Source organism: Doryrhamphus excisus, linkage group LG13 (genome assembly GCF_037039965.1).
Source record: "Doryrhamphus excisus strain RoL-2023G ecotype Guam linkage group LG13, RoL_Dexc_Guam_v1.1, whole genome shotgun sequence".
Taxonomy (NCBI): Eukaryota; Metazoa; Chordata; class Actinopteri; order Syngnathiformes; family Syngnathidae; genus Doryrhamphus; species Doryrhamphus excisus.
In genome coordinates, this window is record NC_136369.1 from 3,059,662 (window position 1) to 3,084,366 (window position 24,705).

The 24,705-nt window shown below is 40.6% G+C and overlaps 1 protein-coding gene across 2 annotated transcripts; it reads left to right on the forward strand.

The window, feature by feature from the left end:
- The first annotated feature begins 12,852 nt into the window (after positions 1-12,852).
- zdhhc13 (zDHHC palmitoyltransferase 13) lies at positions 12,853-24,559 on the forward strand. Of its 2 annotated transcripts, none has more exons than XM_078795662.1 (17): positions 12,853-12,967; positions 13,656-13,879; positions 14,426-14,548; positions 15,623-15,700; positions 17,999-18,143; positions 18,225-18,289; positions 18,475-18,637; positions 19,272-19,397; positions 19,488-19,621; positions 19,728-19,828; positions 19,978-20,102; positions 20,197-20,259; positions 20,332-20,425; positions 22,052-22,135; positions 22,780-22,937; positions 23,088-23,185; positions 24,078-24,559. In XM_078795662.1, the coding sequence occupies exons 1-17, from the start codon at positions 12,944-12,946 to the stop codon at positions 24,214-24,216; spliced, it is 1,944 nt and encodes a 647-aa protein (XP_078651788.1). In that variant the 5' UTR covers positions 12,853-12,943; the 3' UTR covers positions 24,217-24,559. The 2 variants fall into 2 exon arrangements, with proteins under 2 accessions (XP_078651788.1, XP_078651789.1); XM_078795663.1 differs by lacking the exon at positions 12,853-12,967 and adding an exon at positions 12,979-13,076.
- Positions 24,560-24,705: the final 146 nt, after the last annotated feature.

Below are 24,705 nucleotides of genomic sequence, written 5' to 3' on the forward strand. Positions count from 1 at the left end.
TTCCGATTTTCTACAAGAAAAGCTCTGATAAAACATTCCACTGTTCTCAAATATCTTAATTTTTATTTTTCTACACAAAATAAGATGAAAAATAAATAAATCAAGAATAAAGAAAATCAATCAGTAATAAATAAATATAATAATAATAATAATAATAATAAAACGGCAAATAATAAAAACTTAAGAAACCACATATAGTTGGTGGGTAGACAAATAATTTTTTTCAGATTAAAATGAACAAAGCATTATTAGAGCCCTGTAGACATGACAAAACACGACTATAGTCACATTTATACTCTTTTTATTTACAACATATTGCGCAACTGCAGGGTCTTGAGACACATGCTAACTCACAAACTAAAGAGCTAGCGACCTAAACGGTAGCCTTCAAGTTATTTCCTTTAAACTTAAATAGCCAAAAACTTACCACTTCCACACGGATAGGGAGGATAACTATTAACAGTTATTTAACCTTTAACATGAACATTAATCAAATGTAATAATTTTTCATATCAAAACAGGGGCCTCAAACTAGTGTCCTGCGGGCCATATTTGGCCCGCGGGCCGCGTGTTTGAGACCCCTGATCTAAGCTATTTGAATTGAAATCTCACAGAAACCGATCCATCTTTATGTGTGTTTATTCCTGTTCCTCTTGTGAAAACATTGTGTGCTCGGTCTTGCAAAGTCATTAATACTGGATTTTACAATCAATGACTGTGGCTCTGTCTTGTTTGTCCAATCAATGTAATGATTGAACGCATCTGTATGCCTCACTGTACTAAAACAGCACTTTCACAAAACAAAGGGTCCCAGAATCGGAACCTTTGGTGCATAGTCTTGATTTTCAAAACATGTTATAGAATCAGTGAAATATATGTTCTGCACCTTAGTTTTATTGATATTGACCAAATGAAATATTTTATGGAATGTTGCCGAAACAAAATTATACCACTTTAGTTAGTTCCAGTTAGTAATACACATTATCGTTCCACTTTTCTGACCTGTAAATATAGTTAGAATGTTGTATTCTTGTGTTAAACGATGAATTAGATGGAAGTTATTTTCAGTTATTTTCAGAGTGGTGAAGGCTCATGAAGGAATTATTATCAAGAAGTATTATTATTAATTATCAGCTAATTATTCACGTTTGTGCTTGAATTGCTGCGTTTGTCAAAGAAGACAGAATAAAACGTGCATGTTGTCATACTTCTATGCTACACAAGTTGCCAGACGAAGAAAAGTGTGATAAAATGTATGTAAAAGAGTGTTTGTGTGTGTGCTCTGCAAAAAAAAGAGGGAAGCAAAAATGTATATATATTTTTTAACCTATCAAAATAATCTTTCTCCGTGGCTCTGTAACAAACCTGCTCCATTCTAAAAAAAATTTTTTTTTTAAAAATCACAGGATGCTGGGGTCATTTTTAATTTTTTTTAAAACCAACTCATGTACATAACGGAAAATCAGCCATCATCAAAGCATTCATTCATTTTCTAGGGTCGCGGGGGTGCTGGAACGAGAGACGGGGTACACCCTGGACTGGTCGCCAGCCAATCACAGGGCACATATAGACAAACAACCATTCACACTCACATTCATACCTATGGACAATTAGGAGTCGCCAATTAACCTAGCATGTTTTTGGAATGTGGGAGGAAACCGGAGTACCCGGAGAAAACCCACGCATGCACGGGGAGAACATGCAAACTCCACACAGAGATGGCCAACGATGGAATTGAACTCGGGTGTGAGGCCTGCGTGCTAACCACTTGTCCACCGTGCAGCCATCATCAAAGCATATAATTTTTTTTCTATTCCCACTTCTCACACATTTTTTTTCTTTTAATACAGTAGTTCACATCTGAACCGGTTAGCAAGTTTTTTGGTTAGCAACCAAAACTTTTGTTAAAAGTTGCTTAGGTGGAATCTCGTAATAGTTGCACGTGATCACCATTTTAGGTTATTCAGTATATCAGCGGTCGAGTGGCTAGCACGCAGACCTCACAGTTCAGGGTTCGAGTCCACCCTCGAGTTTGCATGTTCTCCCCGTGCATGCGTGGGTTTTCTCCGGGTACTCCGGTTTCCTCCCACATTCCAAAAATGTAAAAAAAAAAAATTCCGAAAAAAACTCAAAATTGTTCATAGGTATGAATGTGAGTGTGAATGGTTGTTTGTCTATATGTGCCCTGTGATTGGCTGCTGACCAGTCCAGGGTGTACCCCGCCTCTCGCCCGAAGACAGCTGGGATAGGCTCCAGCACCCCTGCGAGGAAAAAAGCGGTAGAAAATGAATGAATGAATGAAGACTTCTAGAGAGATACCCAAAGTAACAAACACATGGACCACACCGGCGATTGACTTTATTGAGACAAGGGTGCAAGACCTCCAAATTTTAGACTTAAAGTAATTTCAGAGGTATGTAAATGCGTAAAGTCGTCGGCTGCGTGCACACACATACATACAATGCATACACAATGTCCCACATAACAGTCTATCTACTCGACTGTGCATCGTCTCATTTTACATCCATAACATTCATTTGTGCTTCAAACATCCAAAAAGCTACAAACTTGAACCCATTATAGCAGTATTATAACACATGGGCTTTGAGTGTTTCCACACATGCATACATGTAGCCCCTCTGTACAATGCGAGGCACTTTCACCTGTCAGACATTGTGTCTATTCTTGTTATTTTGGCACACTGTCCCTTCAGGCCACTGCTGGCTGCAGTGCAAAGCAGGGAGACAATCTCAGTGATTCAAGGCAGGAGATTTGTCATTTTAAAGCGTGGGTCAAACGGCCTCTCTGGCTATTGATTGGGTTGTCCTCCTCTATTACTCTGTGTTATGTATGACTCCCTTTATCACAGGTGCGACAGCCACAAACACATTCAACTTGAGCACATTCGATCAGACATTAAAAAGCCACAGCATGCTGCCTTGTGGACTGCACTGGTAGGAGATGAGGTAGCCATCAAGGACTCAGCAGCAATGTTTTCACTGATGACCTAAAATCATAGTGTACAGCTCCCTAGAAACACAGCCTCACCAAATCACACAAGGTGGAGATGGTGTCTTTGCAAAGGTAATGCATTGTCTGATATCAGTCTTTTTTGCCTCTTTAACACATGACAGCATTACTTAAAACCAATGTACTATAGAATAGAATAGAATAGAATAGAAAATGTTGGGTTTCGCTATTATTTGGTGTAGCATTTACCCATCATCTACATCCACAACATCTTTTGTTTTTCTATGGGAGCTAACAATGCACATAACAGGACACATTTACTATTATCACTATAAATGTCACGTTCGGGCATGGCCGCGTAGTGTAGCGACCCCAGGATGCAGAGATGAGGACCCAATTGCAGGTAAAAAGGTATTTATTGTAGATGCTATGCAGCAGCACGACTCACGAGCAAGTCCAACATAAAAACGACAATGACCCAACAACAAAAGGAGCGTACACCTGAACTAAATAGTCGTCACAGAAAATGCAGGGCTCTGCATTAAAAACAAAAATGACTTGCCCATGGGGAATCCTTAAAGTGAGAACTACTTGCCCCATGTAAAATGATATCATATATCAATATATGCTGATAATTCATCAGATAATAGTACTGATGTATTGTATTTGGAGGAATGTCTGAAAAATTGTGATGTATGTTAACATGGCATGCCATACTACCTTACACATGGTAGTCGTAGTAAGCAGTGATATTTATAAGTTGTGCACCACAATGAAACATTATTGAATAGACACATTTGTGTACTAGTAAAGTGTTTTTAATACAAAAAAAAATGCTCAACGGTCAAACAATAATTTGTGAAGCAAAGGTGAGAAAAATACACAGAGAAATGGAAGCGCTAGATTTTGTAGCTTGTGCAAAATCAGCACTTGGTATTGGATCTAATCGGTGGTGTTTCATTGTGACCACTTCAAATTGTCACAGCAATGTGATTCACTCACCTGTGCCATCATTTGATTTGCTGCCGCTAATAAAATACTTGTTTAGGAGGCACTGGTTCATCACTTTTTGCTGTTTTCCTTCACAAGAATTGAAGAATTGAAGAATTGAAGAATTAGACCATGTTGGCAGGGACGCCATGATAGATGTTTTCCTAGTCAAACGATTGGTTGATCGCGAACAAGAACGGGTGTGGGTAAAACGCGGACTGCAGTCTGCGGTCTAAATAAACGATTCTGATTGGTCAATTTCAAGATTGGCAAGGATTGGTTTGCAAATTACCAGCGGAATTACGCAGTCCGTGTTTTACCAACACCCAACAAGAACCGCTTTTAAAAAAAACTCTTGGCAGTATGGCATGCCAAAGTGCACTTGCCCGACGGGAATATCACTGATTGGATTTACTTGCCCCAATTTGGCAACTGAAAACAGAACAGACCAACACAGGAAGTTAATACAAAATAAGGGCATGAACCAGGAACTGAGGAAAAGAAGAAAACTAAGAGCTGTCACAAGAGGGTGAAGCCCAATCGTGACAATGAAACCTTAAAAAACATTCTATTTTCATAACTGATCTGCACATAAACCAAGCAACAGTGACATTGCTATTGTAACAGCTAACACGAATAACTATTTTTACGATGTAGTGACACAGCATCTCACACAGGGTTACGGGCCCACTCCAAAACAATGCAATAGGACCCCAATCTGGACTGACTGGGAAACAAGAACAAGCATACTTTGCAGATGATTTGGTTGTGTATTCGTAGCTGCTCATAAGGCATTAGCACACATTTCGTTTGTACAGATAGACTGTGTATATACTGTAGCTGTGATATCAAGAATCAGTATCATGCTAACTGTTCCACTTAAACTGGACAGTTGTCCGGTGTCTTTTCCAGTTGATTTTGGGTAGCTGAAAAAAAAAAAAAAAAAAATTTGTTTGTTGTGATGCAATATCTTGGAGTAATGTTCTCCTCGCCGTACACGATGACGCTCCACATTTACACAATACTCAAATATTCTGACAAAAAAAAGTTGACCTCCCATTCCATGGAAAATGTTGTCCTTCTTCCCAACACAGTTTGAAATCCTCTATTAAGTTTAAAACAAACAAATTGGAGGCTAGCCAGTTAGCTCTCTAGAATGCTATGCCTCGGCGGTCTCTTGTGGCCCTGCAAACAAAAATTAGCAGCAGGTGCTTGAGAAGCGGAATACCAAAATAAGGGCATGAGAAGCGGAACTAAGGCACAAAAAGGAAAACAAACTAAATAGTCACATGAACTAATGCACACAGCGTGACAATCCCATCCATAATAAATGACTTTCAGCAAAGTAGGGTTCCTTATTTATAAATAGAACGCAAACTGCATGCATTCTTGTTGTTAATAATATTTTTCCCAGCCGTAGCATCACCCATAAGCATACATGCACACATGGGATAGGAGTGTATGGTTTTCCAGTACAGCCTCACCCCTGAAAGACCCCCGTGTGGTGTCCTAGAGTGAAGCAGTACAGTATATGACGAGACCTTTTACATAATGCATGACCGCCACTGACACACAGGGCCAGGCTTTGCTGAATCAGCTGCTCCAGAACATCACCGCCTCTGCTGATCTGAGCGAACGACGGCCCACTGAGGCCACCGAAGACATGTGGCCTCACCCTCCCACCCCCGCCCATGACGAGAGCACTTGATCACCCAAGTAACCTTTTGCATGAGTGCACTCAATCTGCCACTCACCACAGAGGCACTGCAGACATGGTGCAGACAGGGGGCATTAGGTGGGATTATCACCCCCACTGGCCTTTGTTGTTTGTGATGTCCATCCCTCGCCAACTTGCCCCGACTCCTCCCTTGAAGCCTCCACCCCACCCGTTCCTCCCTGCTCTCCACCGGCCTGGCACTGCTACAGAGAGAGGCTGTTCCCTGGAAAGATGAGAGCAGAGTGCCTCGCCTCTGTAGCCCACTTTCATAGCCACACGCAAGCACACTCTCACGCAAATTAAACCAAACAAACAAAGCCAATATTGGGGACGTTTTCTCTCCATTAATGACACGTATACTATACATATTGGTAATGGTAATAGTAATGGTTTTATTTCATTTGAACATGCATCAGATTACAATTGAATGCATCACATAATCAGTTCACAGTTCCACATGTCCAAAAGGAGTAGGAAGAAGCAAAGCTTATTAAATCCTATCCCTCCATCTGGTACTTTTACAATCAGTAACTGTTACATTTGTTCACTTCCTGCTTTCCAATTATTTTTTATTTTTCATTTTTATTAATAATGTACCTCGTACCAAAGTACAAGGTGATATGAGCATCCAATGCCATAATGGGTACCATAGTAAGTGTCAATATAGTGATATATATAGCACATCATGACTGGTTCAAGACTCTTCATCCTTGTATTTAGCAAACATCAACTGCTTGTATTGTTTCTTGAATTGGCTCATCGTTGTGCATTGTTTGAGGTCCTTACTCAATCCATTCCATAGTTTGATTCCACATACTGAAATGCTATGGCTTTTTAACGTAGTCCTAGCATAGAAGTGTTTAATAATATTCATTCATTCATTCATTTTCTACCGCTTTTTCCTCACGAGGAAAGCGGGGGGGGGCTGGAGCCTATCCCAGCTGTCTTCGGGCGAGAGGCGGGGTACACCCTGGACTGGTCGCCAGCCAATCACAGGGCACATATAGACAAACAACCATTCACACTCACATTCATACCTATGGACAATTTGGAGTCACCAATTAACCTAGCATGTTTTTGGAATGTGGGAGGAAACCGGAGTACCCGGAGAAAACCCACGCATGCACGGGGAGAACATGCAAACTCCACACAGAGATGGCCGAGGGTGGGAATTGAACCCTGGTCTCCTAGCTGTGAGGTCTGCGCGCTAACCACTAGACCGCCGTGCCGCCCTGTTTAATAATATGTTTCATAATATTAAAATTGCTCAATGACATTCCCTATTACATTCCATTACATTCAGGCTGGGGATGAGCGGTAGAAAAAGGATGGATGGATTGTTTGCTTCAAAGAGTCCACATTTCCCAGAGATACATGCAGAAATGTAAATCTAATCAAAAGAATCTCTAAGACTAAGGATTTCTTAGAAACGGCTATATAACTCGTCTTCAAACTCACTGATTTCTCAAATTTGCAAACCTGATATCCTCACCGGATTGGCAATGAAGAATTTACCATCTTCCATCCTGCTTACTCATTGGACAAATCACAAGTCCAGAACTAATCAATTTTCCATTAGGAGGAGACAGATCTGGAATATTTTGCCTAAAGAGAAGGTTTTCATGCATTCATGAGACAGAGCAAGGATAAGACGTGACCCAAATGGGCGACGTCCACTGAGTAATGGACCGTCTGAATGTCCAGAGGCTTAAAAGGAGAGCAAAATGAAACCAGTATGAAGGGCTTTGGCCAAAGCTTGCAGGATTGAAGGATCAGTTCCATTTCTTGTGTGAAGGCCGGTATAAGAGTTATGACATGGAAGTGAGCATTTACTTTCCAGATCAAACATCTTTCAAATGCAAATACGTTTTTTCAGAGGCAACATGTTGCAGTTATTGGAGAAAGCAGCCTTGCCTCAAGGTTCAAAGCCGGGCTGGTGCCTCTGCTCAAATGACCTGAAAATGCAAGTTTTCCTCTGTGATGGCTGGCAAATAAATTCTACAAAGCATAGTTTGTGGTGATGTGTGTACTGTAATCGCTCTTTGTAAACAACAGACCATGTCAAAAAACGAAATTGATAAAACCATCAAAAGGTTGGCTCCGGCCATGATGCCAGGTTGTATGTTGAGTTTAAATGAAATACTTTGGAAAGATTGGGCGGGCCGTATTCAAACACTTGGCGGGCCGGTTGTGGCCCCCGGGCCGTAGTTTGCCCACCCCTGGTCTAAAGTATGGCCCAAACTACAACACATCATAGAGATCAAATTAAACAGCAAAACAAAATTAAGCAAAAAGTAACATTTCAAAGTGAAATACATAAAAAAAAATTGCCTTTGTATCTATCCATCCGTCCATTTTTTATGCTGGAGCCTATTCCAGCTGTCTTTGGGCAAAAGGCAGGGTACACCCTGGACTGGTCGCCAGCCAATCACAGGGCACATATAGACAAACAACCATTCACACTCACATTCATACCTATGGACAATTTGGAGTCGCCAATTAACCTAGCACTGCACGGGGAGAACATGCAAAACTCCACATAGAGATGGCCGAGCGAGGCATCGAACCTGGTCTCCTTTGAGAGAGTCTGGTCATCTAGCATAATGAATTCAATTATTTTTCGTGTTATTTGCTGTCTTTGCTTGTCTTTGTTGTGCAGCATTAGCTGCTGTTTGACTGATAACCACATTGTTAGCCTCCAAAACCATACCATACTGTCAAGCCTTTGCGCTTCAAATTCCTATTAAAATAAAGCTTTTTAATGTGCTACCTCGGTAAGATATCTTTTGCTGGATGTTTTGCAGGATTGATATCACTCTGACACACAGCAGGTAAGTTCCACAGGGCAGAGATGCTTGTTTTGGGTTCGGCACGTGGTCTGCACAGTGTGAAGTAAAGTGGGCAGGGGATACTTGCTACAGGCTGCGTGCTGCAATAGTATGAGCCAGAGGTGATCTGATTACAGTAACAGCATATGCCAATCACGTGCTTTTTCACAGAAATCAGTCGATATTGATTAGTGGTCGATCGATCAGAGCATCCCTAGTATCCACAGATCAGTGTGTCGTTTCGTGTTGCCCACGGCAATGACCACTGGAGTGTTGAGCAGGCAGTTCACTGCATGAAAAATTAGGATGCTTTGCTGCATTTTGCTTTTTGACAGTCTCGTCTCATCAACAAAAACTCACTCGTCACGTTTTGGTCATGAAAAAGCCATATTTAGTCTGTCACTGTCACGTTTTCGTCATGAAAAAATTTTCTTTAATGAAATAATTTTGTCAGCGTCTTCATTGATTAAAACAATGAAGACTACCAGATAGCCTTTTTACATTAAAAGTGTAAATGACATTTTTTTTTAATTTGAAAAAAAATTTATTTTTGTGTTGCCGCTCATAACTGAAGGGTGATAATGGTTCCCGCAGCCAAACCAACTAAGGACCGCTGATATATAACACAACCGCTGATATATAACACAACCTGCTGATTAATGTGAACATTCACTATTTAAATTCCTTTGACTGATTTGGCAGTTGAACTGATTTCACCGCAGCGGTCTGGATTCCAATCCAGCCGAGTGTCACGATTTAATGTCTCCCTACCTTTTGACCACCCCAGCGAAGACGGACAATAATCCTATCTTGTAAGTCGGCTCTGTCCCTGAACCCTGACGAAGATGAAGCTCCTGTCTTCCCTGAACTCTGACCAACAATTTGAGTGTCTTCACCTAAGACATCATTTAGTGACGTTTATCTAGCTCCATTCATCAGTGGCTGGCCTTGCAAGGAAGGGGAGCTGTCTTTGAAAACAAACTCATACCACGCCTTCATATCTATGGCCACCACCAGAACTCCATTAATTTTACAATGCAGGGTACTGAGGGGTCAAGAAGGTTTGGGACCTTCCCCTACACATACCACTGGCCTTCTAGTTTGAATGCAGACTGTGACCCTGCCGGTGAACTCCCAATAGGAAACGGCAATATCAGAGAAACATCTTCTGATTGGGTTTTCTTATTTTTGTAGATGAGATGGTAATCGTAATTGGTCACAAGCTAAGCAGGAAGCTTTTACCTGTATTATGAAACAGCATGTACAGCATACAACCGGGGTCTCAAATACACAACCCGCAGGACACTAGTTTGAGGCCCCCGCCTTGATATGAAAGTTTAATGTTAGTGCGGCCCGAGCAAGTTTGATATGGATGCTGTATGGTATCATGTACTCAGAAAAAATTATTACGTTTAATTAATGTTCATGTTAAAGGTTAAATAACTGTTAATAGTTATCCTCCCTATCCGTGTGGAAGTGGTAAGTTTTTGGCTATTTAAGTTTAAAGGAAATAACTTGGAGGCTACCATTTAGGTCGCTAGCTCTCTAGTTTGCGAGTTAACATGTGTCTCAAGACCCTGCAGTTGCACAATATGTTGTAAATAAAAAGAGTATAAATGTGACTATAGTCGTGTTTTGTCATGTCTACAGGGCTCTAATAATGCTTTGTTCATTTTAATCTGAAAAAAAATTATTTGTCTACCCACCAACTATATGTGGTTTCTTAAGTTTTTATTATTTGCCGTTTTATTATTATAATTATTATTATATTTATTTATTATTGATTGATTTTCTTTATTCTTGATTTGTTTATTTATTTTATTTCTTATTTTGTGTAGAACAATAAAAATTAAGATATTTGAGAACAGTGGAATGTTTTATCAGAGCTTTTATTGTAGAAAATCAGAACCAAAGCAAAGTTTATTCATTTTTCTGTTTTTAATAAATGCGTTTTTTTTTTTTGTTTTTTTTTTGAAAACCTGATGCAGCCCAGCCTTGCCCAGACACTAGCTCCAGTGGCCCCCAGGTAAATTGAGTTTGAGACCCCTGGCATACAACATCATAGTCATCTACACAATTGCAGTTTTGTCATTATGCAGTTGTTTTCTACTCCAATATAATTGTCCCCAAGTTACAAAACAACAACAAAAATTCTCTACTGACCCTAGAGACATTAATGTAGATATTTTTTTTATTCTGGAAGAACCAAATCTATTGAGTTTTTATCATTTCTTCCAAAACAAAAAAATGAATTTTTAAAAAGAACCCTTTGTGTCACTGCATAGCATGTGGGTAAGGCTGGCGACAACAAGATACAGGAATAATGACCAAGTGCAGGGAAAACATATTTGTATAAATGCTGTTACAAGCAGCAGTGAGGTGTGCACTGACCTCCTGTCGTTGTTGCATTGGAGGCCAAGTGGGAAGGTACGAGGAGGAGCACTGGAGCTTTGAATGCTGCCTTTGAGCAGGGCGGCCGGCACCCGGGACGTGGAGGGAACTTCACCTCAGCTTGGCGTGGCGTACTAATGACGGGGTAAAATGTATTTTTAATGATGTAGTAGCAACAGGGATCCAGCAACTGACTGACATAAAGCACCGAACATATACATGAAATGCACAATGAACCAACAAACTAAATAAAACAGCTGAACTAAATAAAACACAATCGACAATCAGTACCAGGTGCTCATACCAAGGAAGGTAAGAGTAGCAGACACCTGAACAGAGGAAATCTTACAAAATAAGTGCACAAAAACAGGAACTAAGGCATCAAAAGTTAAACTAAATAAACGGTCACCCAGGCAAAGACGCAGATTGTGACACTTTTGATCAAATTCCCTTTACAGACTCACTGTCAATCTGTCAAAAACAAAAACAACCTCACCTTAAAGGTTTCAGCTTACACTCAAGCACACACTTTATTACCATAATTAACTTGCATCAGTCATCTCACTTTCATATCTTTAGTGTCTCTGGAGAGTCTGAATTGTTATTAAATTATGATTAGTATAAGCCAGACATCAATTTCACTTAGACATGTATTCTGAAGAGCAATCATTCAATTGTACCAGATGAGTTTTATCTTAACCTTCCTCTTGTGTTAGGGTCGGCACCGACCTGTTTTATATTTTAATGTATAAAAAGAATTTGTTTATTGCATCAAGGTTTTTTGACTTTGTCAGGAAACTCTATATCAACAAAATTTTTAATAAATTTTTAAATGGTCTGGTTGAAATTATGACCACTGTAATATTAATATGACTATAAAGCAATATTTTGAGCCAAAACTGAAATCATAAGTGTACAATTAGCCAACACAATGACAACCAGCTCCTCTTCTCATCATGGAAGCTTCAGGGGATTCTCATTTTGACCGCTTTTCCAGTATACCAGCAGAAAAACAAGGTCCAGACATGTGAGGTGAATTCACTCATTTGACTGATTTGGCTGATTTCATATTTATAATTTGGATCATGGAAAGAATGGCAAGAAGTACAGTGAACCAAGATCTGGACTAAATTTTTGGTGACAATGAGGGAGAGGACAGACCAGCATAGCCATTGAGATGAGCAGGAGGACAACCTGGAGTATGATCCAGAAGACACAGATGATGCGAGTCAGATGAAGAAGTTGCTATTTGTGAAGCTGTTCTATATCCCTGAGTAATAGCCAGGTAAACAAAGAACCTTCAATTTATTAATATGATTCTTTTGAGGTTCATTTGACCATTTTTGGAAATTAAAATGGAGGGGTATAGTGACAAAAAAGGCCTACATGCCCACACCAAAAGTATTAAAACCAACATTTTTCATGGCTTCATTGTCTCATATGCCCTTACATGTTTTTCCTGGATGACCCTGTTTCCTCTATTGTGAATGCCCTCGCTGCTTATCGTGTACGTGGGTTTAAGTGTATCTTATGACCTAAGCACATCCCCTTCATAATAGTTAGAATTAATTGGTGTTTGAGAGGAAAATAAGCAAGGGAAAAACGTTACTTTGTTTTAACATTGCCACCTGCAAACATACGGTACCGTCAATGGGCCTTTGTCGTGTATTGAATGATGGCGCCATCAAGTGTCCTTTATGTAGAAGTGCAGGGTGTTTTAGAAGTCGGTCGTGCCCAGGATAGGGGCCATCATCAAGATAGCATCCGTTGTTTCATAATAAAATAACATGTTGACGACAAATCAGACTATGGTGTAATGCTAATTATATGAGTAGTCTGTTTAAAATGCCCAAATCTGCTCTTCGCAAAAATGACTTTGTATTTTAGCTAACATGAAAAAATAATGATGATATCAAAATCAATTTCATTGTTCTACACGCCAAATACGATTTTACATTTATTGTGAAAGGCCGCAGACGGAAACAGAATTGTGACGCTCGCCTTGCTGTCGTTAGTAGGAACTTTCGTTTAATTCCTTCATAGCAAAATGGATTGGAGCGAAGGAAGCGATGTAAGTAGGTTTATATTCATTAACTCCCGACTGTGTTGACACGTCACCGTTTTATCTGACATATGTTGACTGATTGTCTTGTTGTTAGCGTTGACGAGACAGTTTGTCGGTAAGTTGTTTGTGGGCGGAATAACCTGTCTTTCCTGAGACACAACTGTCAGACTGTTAGCATGAGCTCAGTAGCTTCGTGCTAGTTACCTGGTAGTAAACAAATTCCATCTAGCTATGTAGTCGTGTTTGCACCGCACCTTCTAAGAAAGGGTACCTGATTCACAGGTTTGATTACCGGGTTTGGTTAAGGTTTAGCTGAGTGACCGCACAGGCGTGCATTTCCTAGGTGCAACGGCTTCCTCATACTGTTCCTGATCTAGTCCAAAATAGCATGCTCTTACCCTTTTCGTGTGCAGACGAGGGTCAGCTTTTGCGACATTGCATCTTTTGATTTATGTCGTTTTAACACACATTAGAAATTCTCATTTGAACCCATTCCACTGCTGTTTTTGTCCTGGTCATTAGGATACATCTTTAATTTTCACTCCACTGCTGTACAGTAGGGTCCTTAAATACAGGATATGGAAATCCTGCACGCCTCTGTTGGAATAATAATGTAGAAATAATTCTTTTGGCTCTGGCAAAGAGTCAGTTTCAGATCACTGTGCACTAACTTGTCTGTTTGAACTTGTTCCAGAATCACAGTCACATGCATGGCGGCTGCCACCATGGACATTCAGCTCATTCACACAGTCACGGTCCCAGAGCTGCAGCGTTCGGTGGAATGGGGCTCCCGATTATGCCCACTTCTCATGGACAAGTTTGTAAAAACATAGACGAGGCGCTAGACCTCAGTGTCCAGCCGAAGAAACGAACACATCTGGATGACAGCAGCAGCTGGGACATCGTGCAGGCAACACAGTAAGACAGATGTAACACAGCACATTGTTCATTCTTGAAAATACTGTGTTTATTTTAATTTTTTAACTCTTTGAATTTCTCACAATCACTTAACCCACACGGGAAATTTTTCACAATTTAAAATAATAAGTTGTAACTGACTCTTTTTGGTCCAGTATGATTGAGTTATTATTTTTGGGTTTGGTTTTAACACAGCAGTCAAGATATTGGATACATAAAGGCAGGACAAACCTGTCAGTGTGTTTCTGTTGAAATACTGTGAGAAGTTAGTGATCAGGAACACAGCAAAGCCACCCCTCATCTACATCGACAAGTATGAGGAAAATTCTTGCAGAGCCACACCTTTCTGTCAGTTCACTCTTTGCAATGTCCATCCCCCTCACACCTGCCCAACAACCCCATCTATTTGTTTCTGTGTTTGCAGTGGTTCATTGCACTCCACAGGTATATAAGTAGTTGTCTTAGTGTATGTGTGCCTTTTCAGCATTCTTCTAGAATATTTGGTGATGATTTTTTTTTAATATTTGGTGTATGCACTACCTGCAGGTTTGGTATCTTGGATCGTTGTAAAGAGCTGGTCGAAGCAGGATATGATGTCCGTCAGCCAGACAAGGAGAACGTGTCGCTGTTACACTGGGCGGCTATCAATAATCGTTTGGAGCTGGTCAAGTACGAAAATGTCCTGTAACCCTCCTCTTGTGTTAGGGGCGGCACCGACCCGTTTTACATTTTAATGCAGAAAAAGAATCACATAACATTTGTTTATTGCATCAAGGCTTTTTGACTTTGACTCTATTTCAACAAAATAAAACCAAAAAAAACAATTTTTACTACATTTTAAAGTGGTCTGGTTGAAATTATGACCACTGTATTGTTAGGGTCGGTTTCGACCCGGTTATAATAATATGACTATAAAGCAATATTTTGAGCCAAAACTGAAATCATAAGTGTACAATTAGCCAACACAATGACAACCAGCTCCTCTTCTCATCATGGAAGCTTCAGGGGATTCTCATTTTGACCGCTTTTCCAGTATACCAGCAGAAAAACAAGGTCCAGACATGTGAGGGGAATTCACTCATTTAACTGATGGCTGATTTCACATTTACAATTTGGATCATGGAAAGAATGGCAAAAAGTACAGTGAACCAAGATCTGGACCTGTTCTGCTTTTTGATTTCAGTTTATACTAAAGTTCTGTTGCTGAACTTTTTCTTGACATTAATATATATGGGTCAAAATTGACCCCAACACCATAGATGTTTCTTTAGTGATTAATACTAAAATGAGAAAATAAATAAAACTAATTTATTTAAGAGATATGTTCTATAGCCCTCAGTAATAGCCAGGTAACAAAAGAACCTTCAATTTATTAATATGATTCTTTTGAGGTTCATTTTACCATTTTTGGAAATTGAAATGGAGGGGTATAGTGACAAAAAAGGCCTACCAAAAGTATTAAAACCAACATTTTCATGGATGAGGAAGCCTAAGAAGGTAACCAAGACATGAGAAGCAAATTTGATGGTAACTTATTGTTTTTATTGTATTTTATAGCTGATTTAATAACCGAAATAACATAAGAGATGATACCAGAAAGCTAACACAAGAGGAAGGTTAATCTTTGTCTCTGTCAAGCTGCCATGTGATTTGAAAAGCTATTGTCACATTTTCTAAGAGGATGTTCCTGGAAGAACACAGCAAAAACCTTGTTAAGACATGTTTCCTTTTGTTATGTGGTAGGTATTTTGTTTCCAAAGGGGCAATAGTTGACCAGCTCGGAGGAGATCTGAACGCTACACCTCTTCATTGGGCCATAAGGTAACAAACTATTTTAATCTAGTTGTCTTTACTAGTAAGATGACAGTAGCAACATATTTCACTGTCTAGATCAGGGGTGGGCAAACTACGGCCCGGGGGCCACATCCGGCCCGCCCAATATTTCCAAAGTATTTCATTTAAACTCAACATACAACCTGGCATCATGGCCTGAGCCAACCTTTTGATGGTTTTATCAATTTCGTTTTTTGACATGGTCTGTTGTTTACAAAGTGCTCCTGAAAAAAGGGACACAAGCACATAATAATAATTATTATTATTATTAGATTATTATAATAATTATTAGAACTATTATGATTATTATAATTATTATATTAATGCAAATTATTATATTAATTATATATAATATTATTGTTATATTTGCATATTTTACATAATAATATAATAATTATTATTTTAATTTTATTGTAATTATAATATTTTATTATTTTTAAAATATTTAAATATACAGTGAAGAAAATAAGTATTTGAACACCCTGCTATTTTGCTATTTCTCCCACTTAGAAATCATGGAGGGGTCTGAAATTTTCATCGTAGGTGCATGTCCACTGTGAGAGAGATAAACTAAAAAGAAAAATCCAGAAATCACAATGCATGATTTTTTAACAATTTATTTGTGTGATACAGCTGCAAATAAGTATTTGAACACCTGTGTATCATCTAGAATTCTGACCCTGAAAGACCTGTTAGTCTGCCCATTAGAAGTCCACCTGCACTCCATGTATCATCCTGAATCAGATGCACCTGTTTGAGGTCGTTAGCTGCATTACCTGTGTTACCTGTCCACCCCATACAATCAGTAAGACTTTAACTTGTAACATGGCGAAGACCAAAGAGCTGTCCAAAGACACCAGAGACAAAATTGTACACCTCCACAAGGCTGGAAAGGGCTACGGAGCAATTACCAAGCAGCTTGGTGAAAAAAGGTCCACTGTTGGAGCTATCATTAGAAAATGGAAGAAGCTAAACATGACGGTCAATCTCAATCGGAGTGGAGCCCCATGCAAGATATCACCTCGTGGGGTCTCAATGATTCTAAGAAAGGTGAGGAATCAGCCCAGAACTACACGACAGGACTTGGTCAATGACCTGAAAAGAGCTGGGACCACCGTTTCCAAGGTTACTGTAGGTAATACACTAAGACGTCATGATGTGAAATCATGCATGGCACGAAAGGTTCCCCTGCTTAAACCAGCACATGTCAAGGCCCGTCTTAAGTTTGCATATGACCATTTGGATGATACAGAGGAGTCATGGGAGAAAGTTTTATGGTCAGATGAGACCAAAATAGAACTTTTTGGTCATAATTCCAATAAGCGTGTTTGGAGGAAGAAGAATGAAGAGTACAATCCGAAGAACACCATCCCTACTGTGAAGCATGGGGGTGGTAGCATCATGCTTTGGGGGTGTTTTTCTGCACATGGGACAGGACGAGTGCACTGCATTAAAGAGAGGATGACTGGGGCCGTGTATTGTGAGATTTTGGGGAACAACCTCCTTCCCTCTGTCAGAGCATTGAAGATGGGTCGTGGCTGGGTCTTCCAACACGACAACGACCCGAAGCACACAGCCAGGAAAACCAAGGAGTGGCTCCGTAAGAAGCATATCAAGGTTCTAGCATGGCCCAGCCAGTCTCCAGACCTGAACCCAATCGAAAATCTTTGGAGGGAGCTCAAACTCCGTGTTTCTCAGCGACAGCCCAGAAACCTGACTGATCTAGAGAAGATCTGTGTGGAGGAGTGGGCCAAGATCCCTCCTGCAGTGTGTGCAAACCTGGTGAAAAACTACAGGAAACGTTTGACCTCTGTAATAGCAAACAAAGGCTACTGTACCAAATATTAACATTCATTTTCTCAGGTGTTCAAATACTTATTTGCAGCTGTATCACACAAATAAATTGTTAAAAAATCATGCATTGTGATTTCTGGATTTTTCTTTTTAGTTTATCTCTCTCACAGTGGACATGCACCTACGATGAAAATTTCAGACCCCTCCATGATTTCTAAGTGGGAGAAATAGCAAAATAGCAGGGTGTTCAAATACTTATTTTCTTCACTGTAAATATAAAATAATAAATAATAATAGCAGATTGCATGACAATTTTACAGATACAATAATACCAGGTGGACTGTTACATGTAAAATATATAGTCTGCCCCCCCCCCCCCCCCCCGTAAATCAATGCGGCCCCTCGAGTCCAAAAGTTTGCCCACCCCTGATCTAGATTGAAGATTTGTCAATAATTCCTCCCGTATAACACTATGTGTTTTTTCCTGAGCAGACAGGGCCACCTCCCCATGGTCATTCAGCTGATAAGGTATGGAGCAGATCCCTCCATCGCAGATGGAGAAGGTTATCGCGCTCTTCACCTTGCCATCCTCTTCCAGCACATGGCCATTGCAGCATATCTTATGGCCAAGGGAGAGGTCAGAGTCCCTACACATTTTTCACACTGACTTGATAAGTTTCAGTTTGGTCTGCAACTTCATTGGTTTTTCATCTTCCAGGAAGTAGATGGACCCGACTGCAATGGACAGACACCTCTGATGTTAGCAGCCCAGAAAATAATTGGGTAATAAGATGCAATTCAGTTTTGTGAAAGTATTTAAATTTCAATTCGTTCTTACTGATGGATGTGGATCCAGGCACATTCAGGGTCAGAGAGGTGTAAACGTGTGTTAAATACCATGTATTATACACACGGACAATGCTGTGCCTTAATGTTCAATTCAATATGCCTTGTTTTTCCTGTTGCAGGCCGGAGCCCACTAACTTCTTAATCAAAAACAACGCTTCTGTTAGCGCTGTGGACAAAGTGAACCGGAACACTCCCCTCCACTGTGCTGTTCTGGCGGGAAACGTCGACGCCGCGTATGTTCTACTCGAGGCCGGAGCCAGCTTGGACCAAGAAAACGTTAATGTGAGTCTCTCGGAAGCAACATGCAAAAGGGGCACAGTAACAATTGATGTGACATTATTCAAGCATTGCAGTCATGATCAGGATGTCTAGCCATTTTCCATCACTTGTCAAAAGTGCACAGGGGTCCAATTAACTGAGAATAAGAACACGTAGCATGGGAATAGAATATGAAAATTGTCAATTAATTTTGCCAATGTAGTGATGTTGCTGCTTTTGTGGTGATTGTTGAGCTTGAGTCACAAAATAATTACTGTAGCCATAGGCAAACTTCAGCTTGCTTAAGGAAGTACTCTTAATTTGCAGCTATCATCAGAGGAACGGGAGGCCATGAACCCAAAACACCAACCTCACGGTGTCAACAGTAACGGCAGAAAGTTTATGCACGATTATGCACAACCTTATCTACTACACCACCATTTGCATTTCTTAACATATTTGTTTTGTGTTTTCAAATTACACCAAGATGCCATCTTGCTTCCCACATCCCACCATCATAAAACTCTGGATAAAGATACATTTGTTTTGTTACAAACACAAAAAGCACAAAGATTGTAAATAATATATAGTAATTGCTACATTAACGGATTCTTAGGCAATCAAATCTGTGATGTGCTTTTGGTTGTATTCCCGTCAGGGTCACACACCACTGGACCTAGCACACCAGGTTCACAGCCCTTTGCTCATCCATGTGCTCAACCAAGTCCAACAGGAAAGGATTCGCTCCAGCTCACGCTGCTCACGAATTGTCAGCAAATACAAAGTATGCTCACACGTCTTTCAAACATGTCACTGCTCTGTTGTCAACAGACGTCTTATCATTTACTGATTTGTGCTTCTTTTTTTTTCCCAGGTATTTTTACAGTTCTTGCTCTGCACTGTCATGTTTGGCTGTGTCGCCGCCATATTGGATATGAATTCAGATTCTTGGTTACTCAAAGCGATCCTGCTAGGATGCTTAATTGGTGCGATGAGTTTGGCCATCAGGTTCGCATCCATTTTTTGTCACGACTGTTTACCATTTGAAGTTGCAACCGGTACAGTTCCAATGGCGTGACCCCAGTATGTGATCTAAATCTTTGTGTCTAAACAGGAATTTCCCCACTGCTCAATTTCAGTTGATTCTACCAGCTACAACTCTCATGGCCTCTATTTTCTGGATGTTCATCACCTGGTGCCTCTGGTTCCTGCCAGATATCCTTTTCTTGAATGACTTGAGAAAATGCTGAGAATAACTCTACCACTACTGTTAGCACCTTTGGTAGTTTACACATCAATGTTAGAATCCATATTTTCATATTATCAGCCGAAGATTGGAAGCATTTCTTAACTGTTAACCCCACATGGACACAGTGCCACAGTTCAGATTCTTTTCACTCTCAACTCCACTGCTTTGCTCTACTACTACCTTCGTGCCTGCAGGGCCGACCCTGGCTTTGTCAAAGCAACTGAGGAGGAGAAAAAAATGGTAAGAGGGTTTTTTTTTCTCCAATCACCAAAGTGTGGTAATTGTGTTATTGGGAACATGTTAGGAATAACCATGTTGTCTGTTTGTGTCTTAGAATGTGTTGTTGCTGGCTGAGGCTGGCTGTCTGGACCCCAGTATATTCTGTACTTCCTGCATGGTAAGACGCTGAACTAAAGAACGCGACAAGAGCAGCGACAGCCTTAACTTACTCTTATCAATACTTTCACAGATGAAGAAACCAGTGAGAGCGAGCCACTGCCTTCGATGCGATGCCTGCGTAGCAAAGCAGGACCACCACTCGGTCTGGACCAACACCTGCATTGGTACGAGTGACTTTTGTCTGCTTTGACAGCTTGTACTTTGAGAACAGTCCAGACACCTTCCATAGAATTTGTTGCATAGCAACGTCTGTCTCGGCATTATTATTGGTTGGTTACGATCAATATCATTTTCCGCAACATGTGTTGCGACACCCCCCTCCAACTAGCAGTGAACAGGCCTAAACAGAAATCTATTGACACAATGCAAGTCAAAGATCTTCTATTATGATATGAGTGCTTTGCTGTATTAAGGATCTATTGCAAACGGGTCATATATCCTCTACAGGTCCATTCATTCATTCATTTTCTACCACTTATCCTCATTAGGGTTGCGGGGGTGCTGGAGCCTATCCCAGCTGTCTTCGGGCGAGAGGCGGGGTACACCCTGGACTGGTGGCCAGCCAATCACAGGGCACATCTACATGTCCATCTCAATATATTACATTCATTCATTCATTTTCTACCGCTTTTTCCTCACGAGGGTCGCAGGGGGTGCTGGAGCCTATCCCAGCTGTCTTCGAGCGAGAGGCGGGGTACACCCTGGACTGGTCGCCAGCCAATCACAGGGCACATCTACATGTCCATCTCAATATATTACATTCATTCATTCATTTTCTACCGCTTACCCTTATGAGGGTCGCGGGGGTGCTGGAACCGATCCCAGCTGTCTTCGAGCGAGAGGCGGGGTACACCCTGGACTGTCAATCACAGGGCACATTCATTCATTCATTCAGTTTCTACCGCTTTTTCCTCACAAGGGTTGTGGGGGTGCTGGAGCCTATCCCAGCTGTCTTCGGGCGAGAGGCGGGGTACACCCTGGACTGGTGGCCAGCCAATCACAGGGCACATCGACATGTCCATCTCAATATATTACATTCATTCATTCATTTTCTACCGCTTTTTCCTCACGAGGGTCGCAGGGGGTGCTGGAGCCTATCCCAGCTGTCTTCGGGCGAGGGGCGGGTTACACCCTGGACTGGTCACCAGCCAATCACAGGGCACATATAGACAAACAACCATTCACACTCACATTCATACATATGGACAATTTGGAGTCGCCAATTAACCTAGCATGTTTTTGGAATGTGGGAGGAAACCGGAGTACCCGGAGAAAACCCACGCGTGCACGGGGAGAACATGCAAACTCCACACAGAGATGGCCGAGGGTGGAATTGAACCCTAGTCTCCTAGCTGTGAGGTCTGCGCGCTAACCACTCGACCGCACAGGGCACATATAGACAAAAAAAATTTTCAAGAAATTCATTCATTCATTTTCTACTGCTTTTCCTCACAAGAGTCACGGGGGTGCTGGAGCCTATCCCAGCTGTCTTCGAGCGAGAGGCGGTGTACACACTCGACTGTCAATCACAGGGCACATATAGACAAAAAAAATTTCAAGAAATGTCTTGCTTAAATTCTATAAGAACCTTATGGATTGGGTTCCTCCACCTGGAAGAAGGTCACCAACATTTGAAATGAATTACGATTATTTTTAGTCATTTTAGTTTGTAGTTGAATTCTCTGACGAAGTCTCTCGCTCTCTTTATGGGCTAATCTTCTCCAGCGGTTTGAACGGAGCTATGTGTTGGACGAGCAGCACCTGAATGTGATGTTTTTTCTGTGTTTTAGGTGCAAGGAACCATGTCTACTTTGTCCTGTTTCTGCTCTCTCTCGTGCTGATGGGGTTGTGGATGTTCTATGGTTGTCTTACATGTGAGTCACCGCATAGCTGTCACATGCTATACTGTATATAAGCCTTGTCAGGGCTCTACATTAAAAACAAAAATGACTTGCCCATGGGGAATCCTTAAGGTGAGAACTACTTGCCCCATGTAAAATGAAAAGATCGCCATAATGATATCATATATCAATATATGCTGATAATTCATCAGATAATAGTACTGATGCATTGTATTTGGAGGAATGTCTGAAAAATTGTGATGTATGTTAACATGGCATGCCATACTACCTTACACATGGTAGTCGTAGTAAGCAGTGATATTTATAATTTGTGCACCACAATGAAACATTATTGAATAGACACATTTGTGTACTAGTAAAGTGTTTTTAATCCAGAAAAAAATGCTCAATGGTCAAACAATAATTTGTGAAGCAAAGGTGAGAATTTTTTTTTTTTTATTACGCAGTCCGTGTTTTACCAACACCCAACAAGAACCGCTTAAAAAAAAAACTCTTTGCAGTACAGCATGCCAAAGTGCACTTGCACGACGGGAATATCACTGATTGGATTTACTTGCCCCAATTTTGTTTTAACTTGCCCCGGGCCATCGGTACATCGTTATTGTCGAGTCCTTCTTGTTTCCACCAACCAACGGTTTTCCTGTTTTGCTCGCCAGACTGGTCAACACATTGCAAGCTGCACTACGAGGAGCAGGGGCTGGTGGGCGTGGCCTTTGCCGTTGTGGACTGTTCTCCCTGGTTGCTGTGTGTCTTCGTGCTGGCCTTATACCACACCTGCTGGTCCAGCATCATACTGCTATTACAACTCTACCAGGTAAAGCCTCATATAACCATTGATGTTTTTTTTATGAAGGATTCCTGTCCTGAAGAAATATTGCAGTGTTAAAACGTAACATTACAAGTGGAGAAGCAATTGAACTTCTCCAAGATACAATCTGACACAAGTTATTCTCTTCTGGTGCAGATCGCCTTCCTGGGACTGACCACAGCTGAGAGGATGAACCTGTTGATGCACGCAAGAATGCAAAGACAAACTATATCCTTGTCACAAAATCCATACAAGTGAGTTGTCAAAAGTGTTAAGTAAATGGTATACCAGGGGTCTCAAACTGGGTTTACTTGGGGGCCACTGGAGCTCGGGTCTGGGTGAGACTGGGCCGCATCAGGTTTTCCAAAAAAAAAACACAGAAAAATGAATAAACTTTGCTTTGGTTTTGATTTTCTACAAGAAAAGCTCTGATAAAACATTCCACTGTTCTCAAATATCTTACTTTTTATTTTTCTACACAAAATAAGATGAAAAATAAATAAACAAATCAAGAATAAAGAAAATCAATCGGTAATAAATAAATATAATAATAATAATAAAACGGCAAATAATAAAAACTTAAGAAACCACATATAGTTGGTGGGTAGACCAATTATTTTTTTCAGATTAAAATGAACAAAGCATTATTAGAGCCCTGTAGACATGACAAAACACGACTATAGTCACATTTATACTCTTTTTATTTACAACATATTGCGCAACTGCAGGGTCTTGAGACACATGCTAACTCGCAAACTAGAGAGCTAGCGACCTAAACGGTAGCCTTCAAGTTATTTCCTTTAAACTTAAATAGCCAAAAACATACCACTTCCACACCTATAGGGAGGATAACTATTAACAGTTATTTAACCTTTAACATGAAAATTAATCAAACGTAATATTTTTTTCTGGGTACATGATACCATACAGCATCCATATCAAACTTGCACGGGCCGCACTAACATTAAACTTTCATATCAAGGCGGGGGCCTCAAACTAGTGTCCTGCGGGCCACATTTGGCCCGCGGGCCGCGTATTTGAGACCCCTGTGGTATACTATACTGCACTCTGTTTTTATTTGGAATCGGTCCTGGCTTTGTATATACACGTCACGCAGCTCATACTGTTGTCTTTGTTTGTTCATAGTTTGGGCGTCTTTAGGAACGTGGTGTCCTTCTTCCAGCTGCGATGCTGCGGCTTCATCAAGCCGGCCGTTATCGACTGGACGCAGCAGTACCCGCCAGGCCGCGACCAGCGCTTGTTCAGACACACTGACATGGTGTAGCCGCCCAAAATGCTCAGGATCAATGGAAAGACCTTTTATAGCGGCTCTGGACCAAAAAGCACAGTGTACTTATTTATTTTTTTAACTGATCATATCATTATGAAGTGAGGAAGTAATAAAGAATCATATTGATATTTTAGATTTTTGTACAGCCTGCTGCTGCCTTTTTGACTTATAAGTCAAAATAAATCACTTTCAATTGTATTGAGAAAAGGTTAAACACATGAAGCATATTTTTAAATGTGTCCTCTGGAAGTAAATATCTTTTTACATGCTCAACAAGTCTGTTTTGTATGAATTGCATGAAATACCACTATAATATGCCAATAAAGCAACCTGTGTATTCTTATTTAGACTCTTGAGTTCTGTCCAAACACTGGAGCACACATTACATTTTTTAAAGGCCAGGGCTGCTTTATCTTGACGTGTATTTTCCCTTTTATTCCAAATCATTTCCTGCATTTATTTGTACCCAGCGTCATAAGCCTT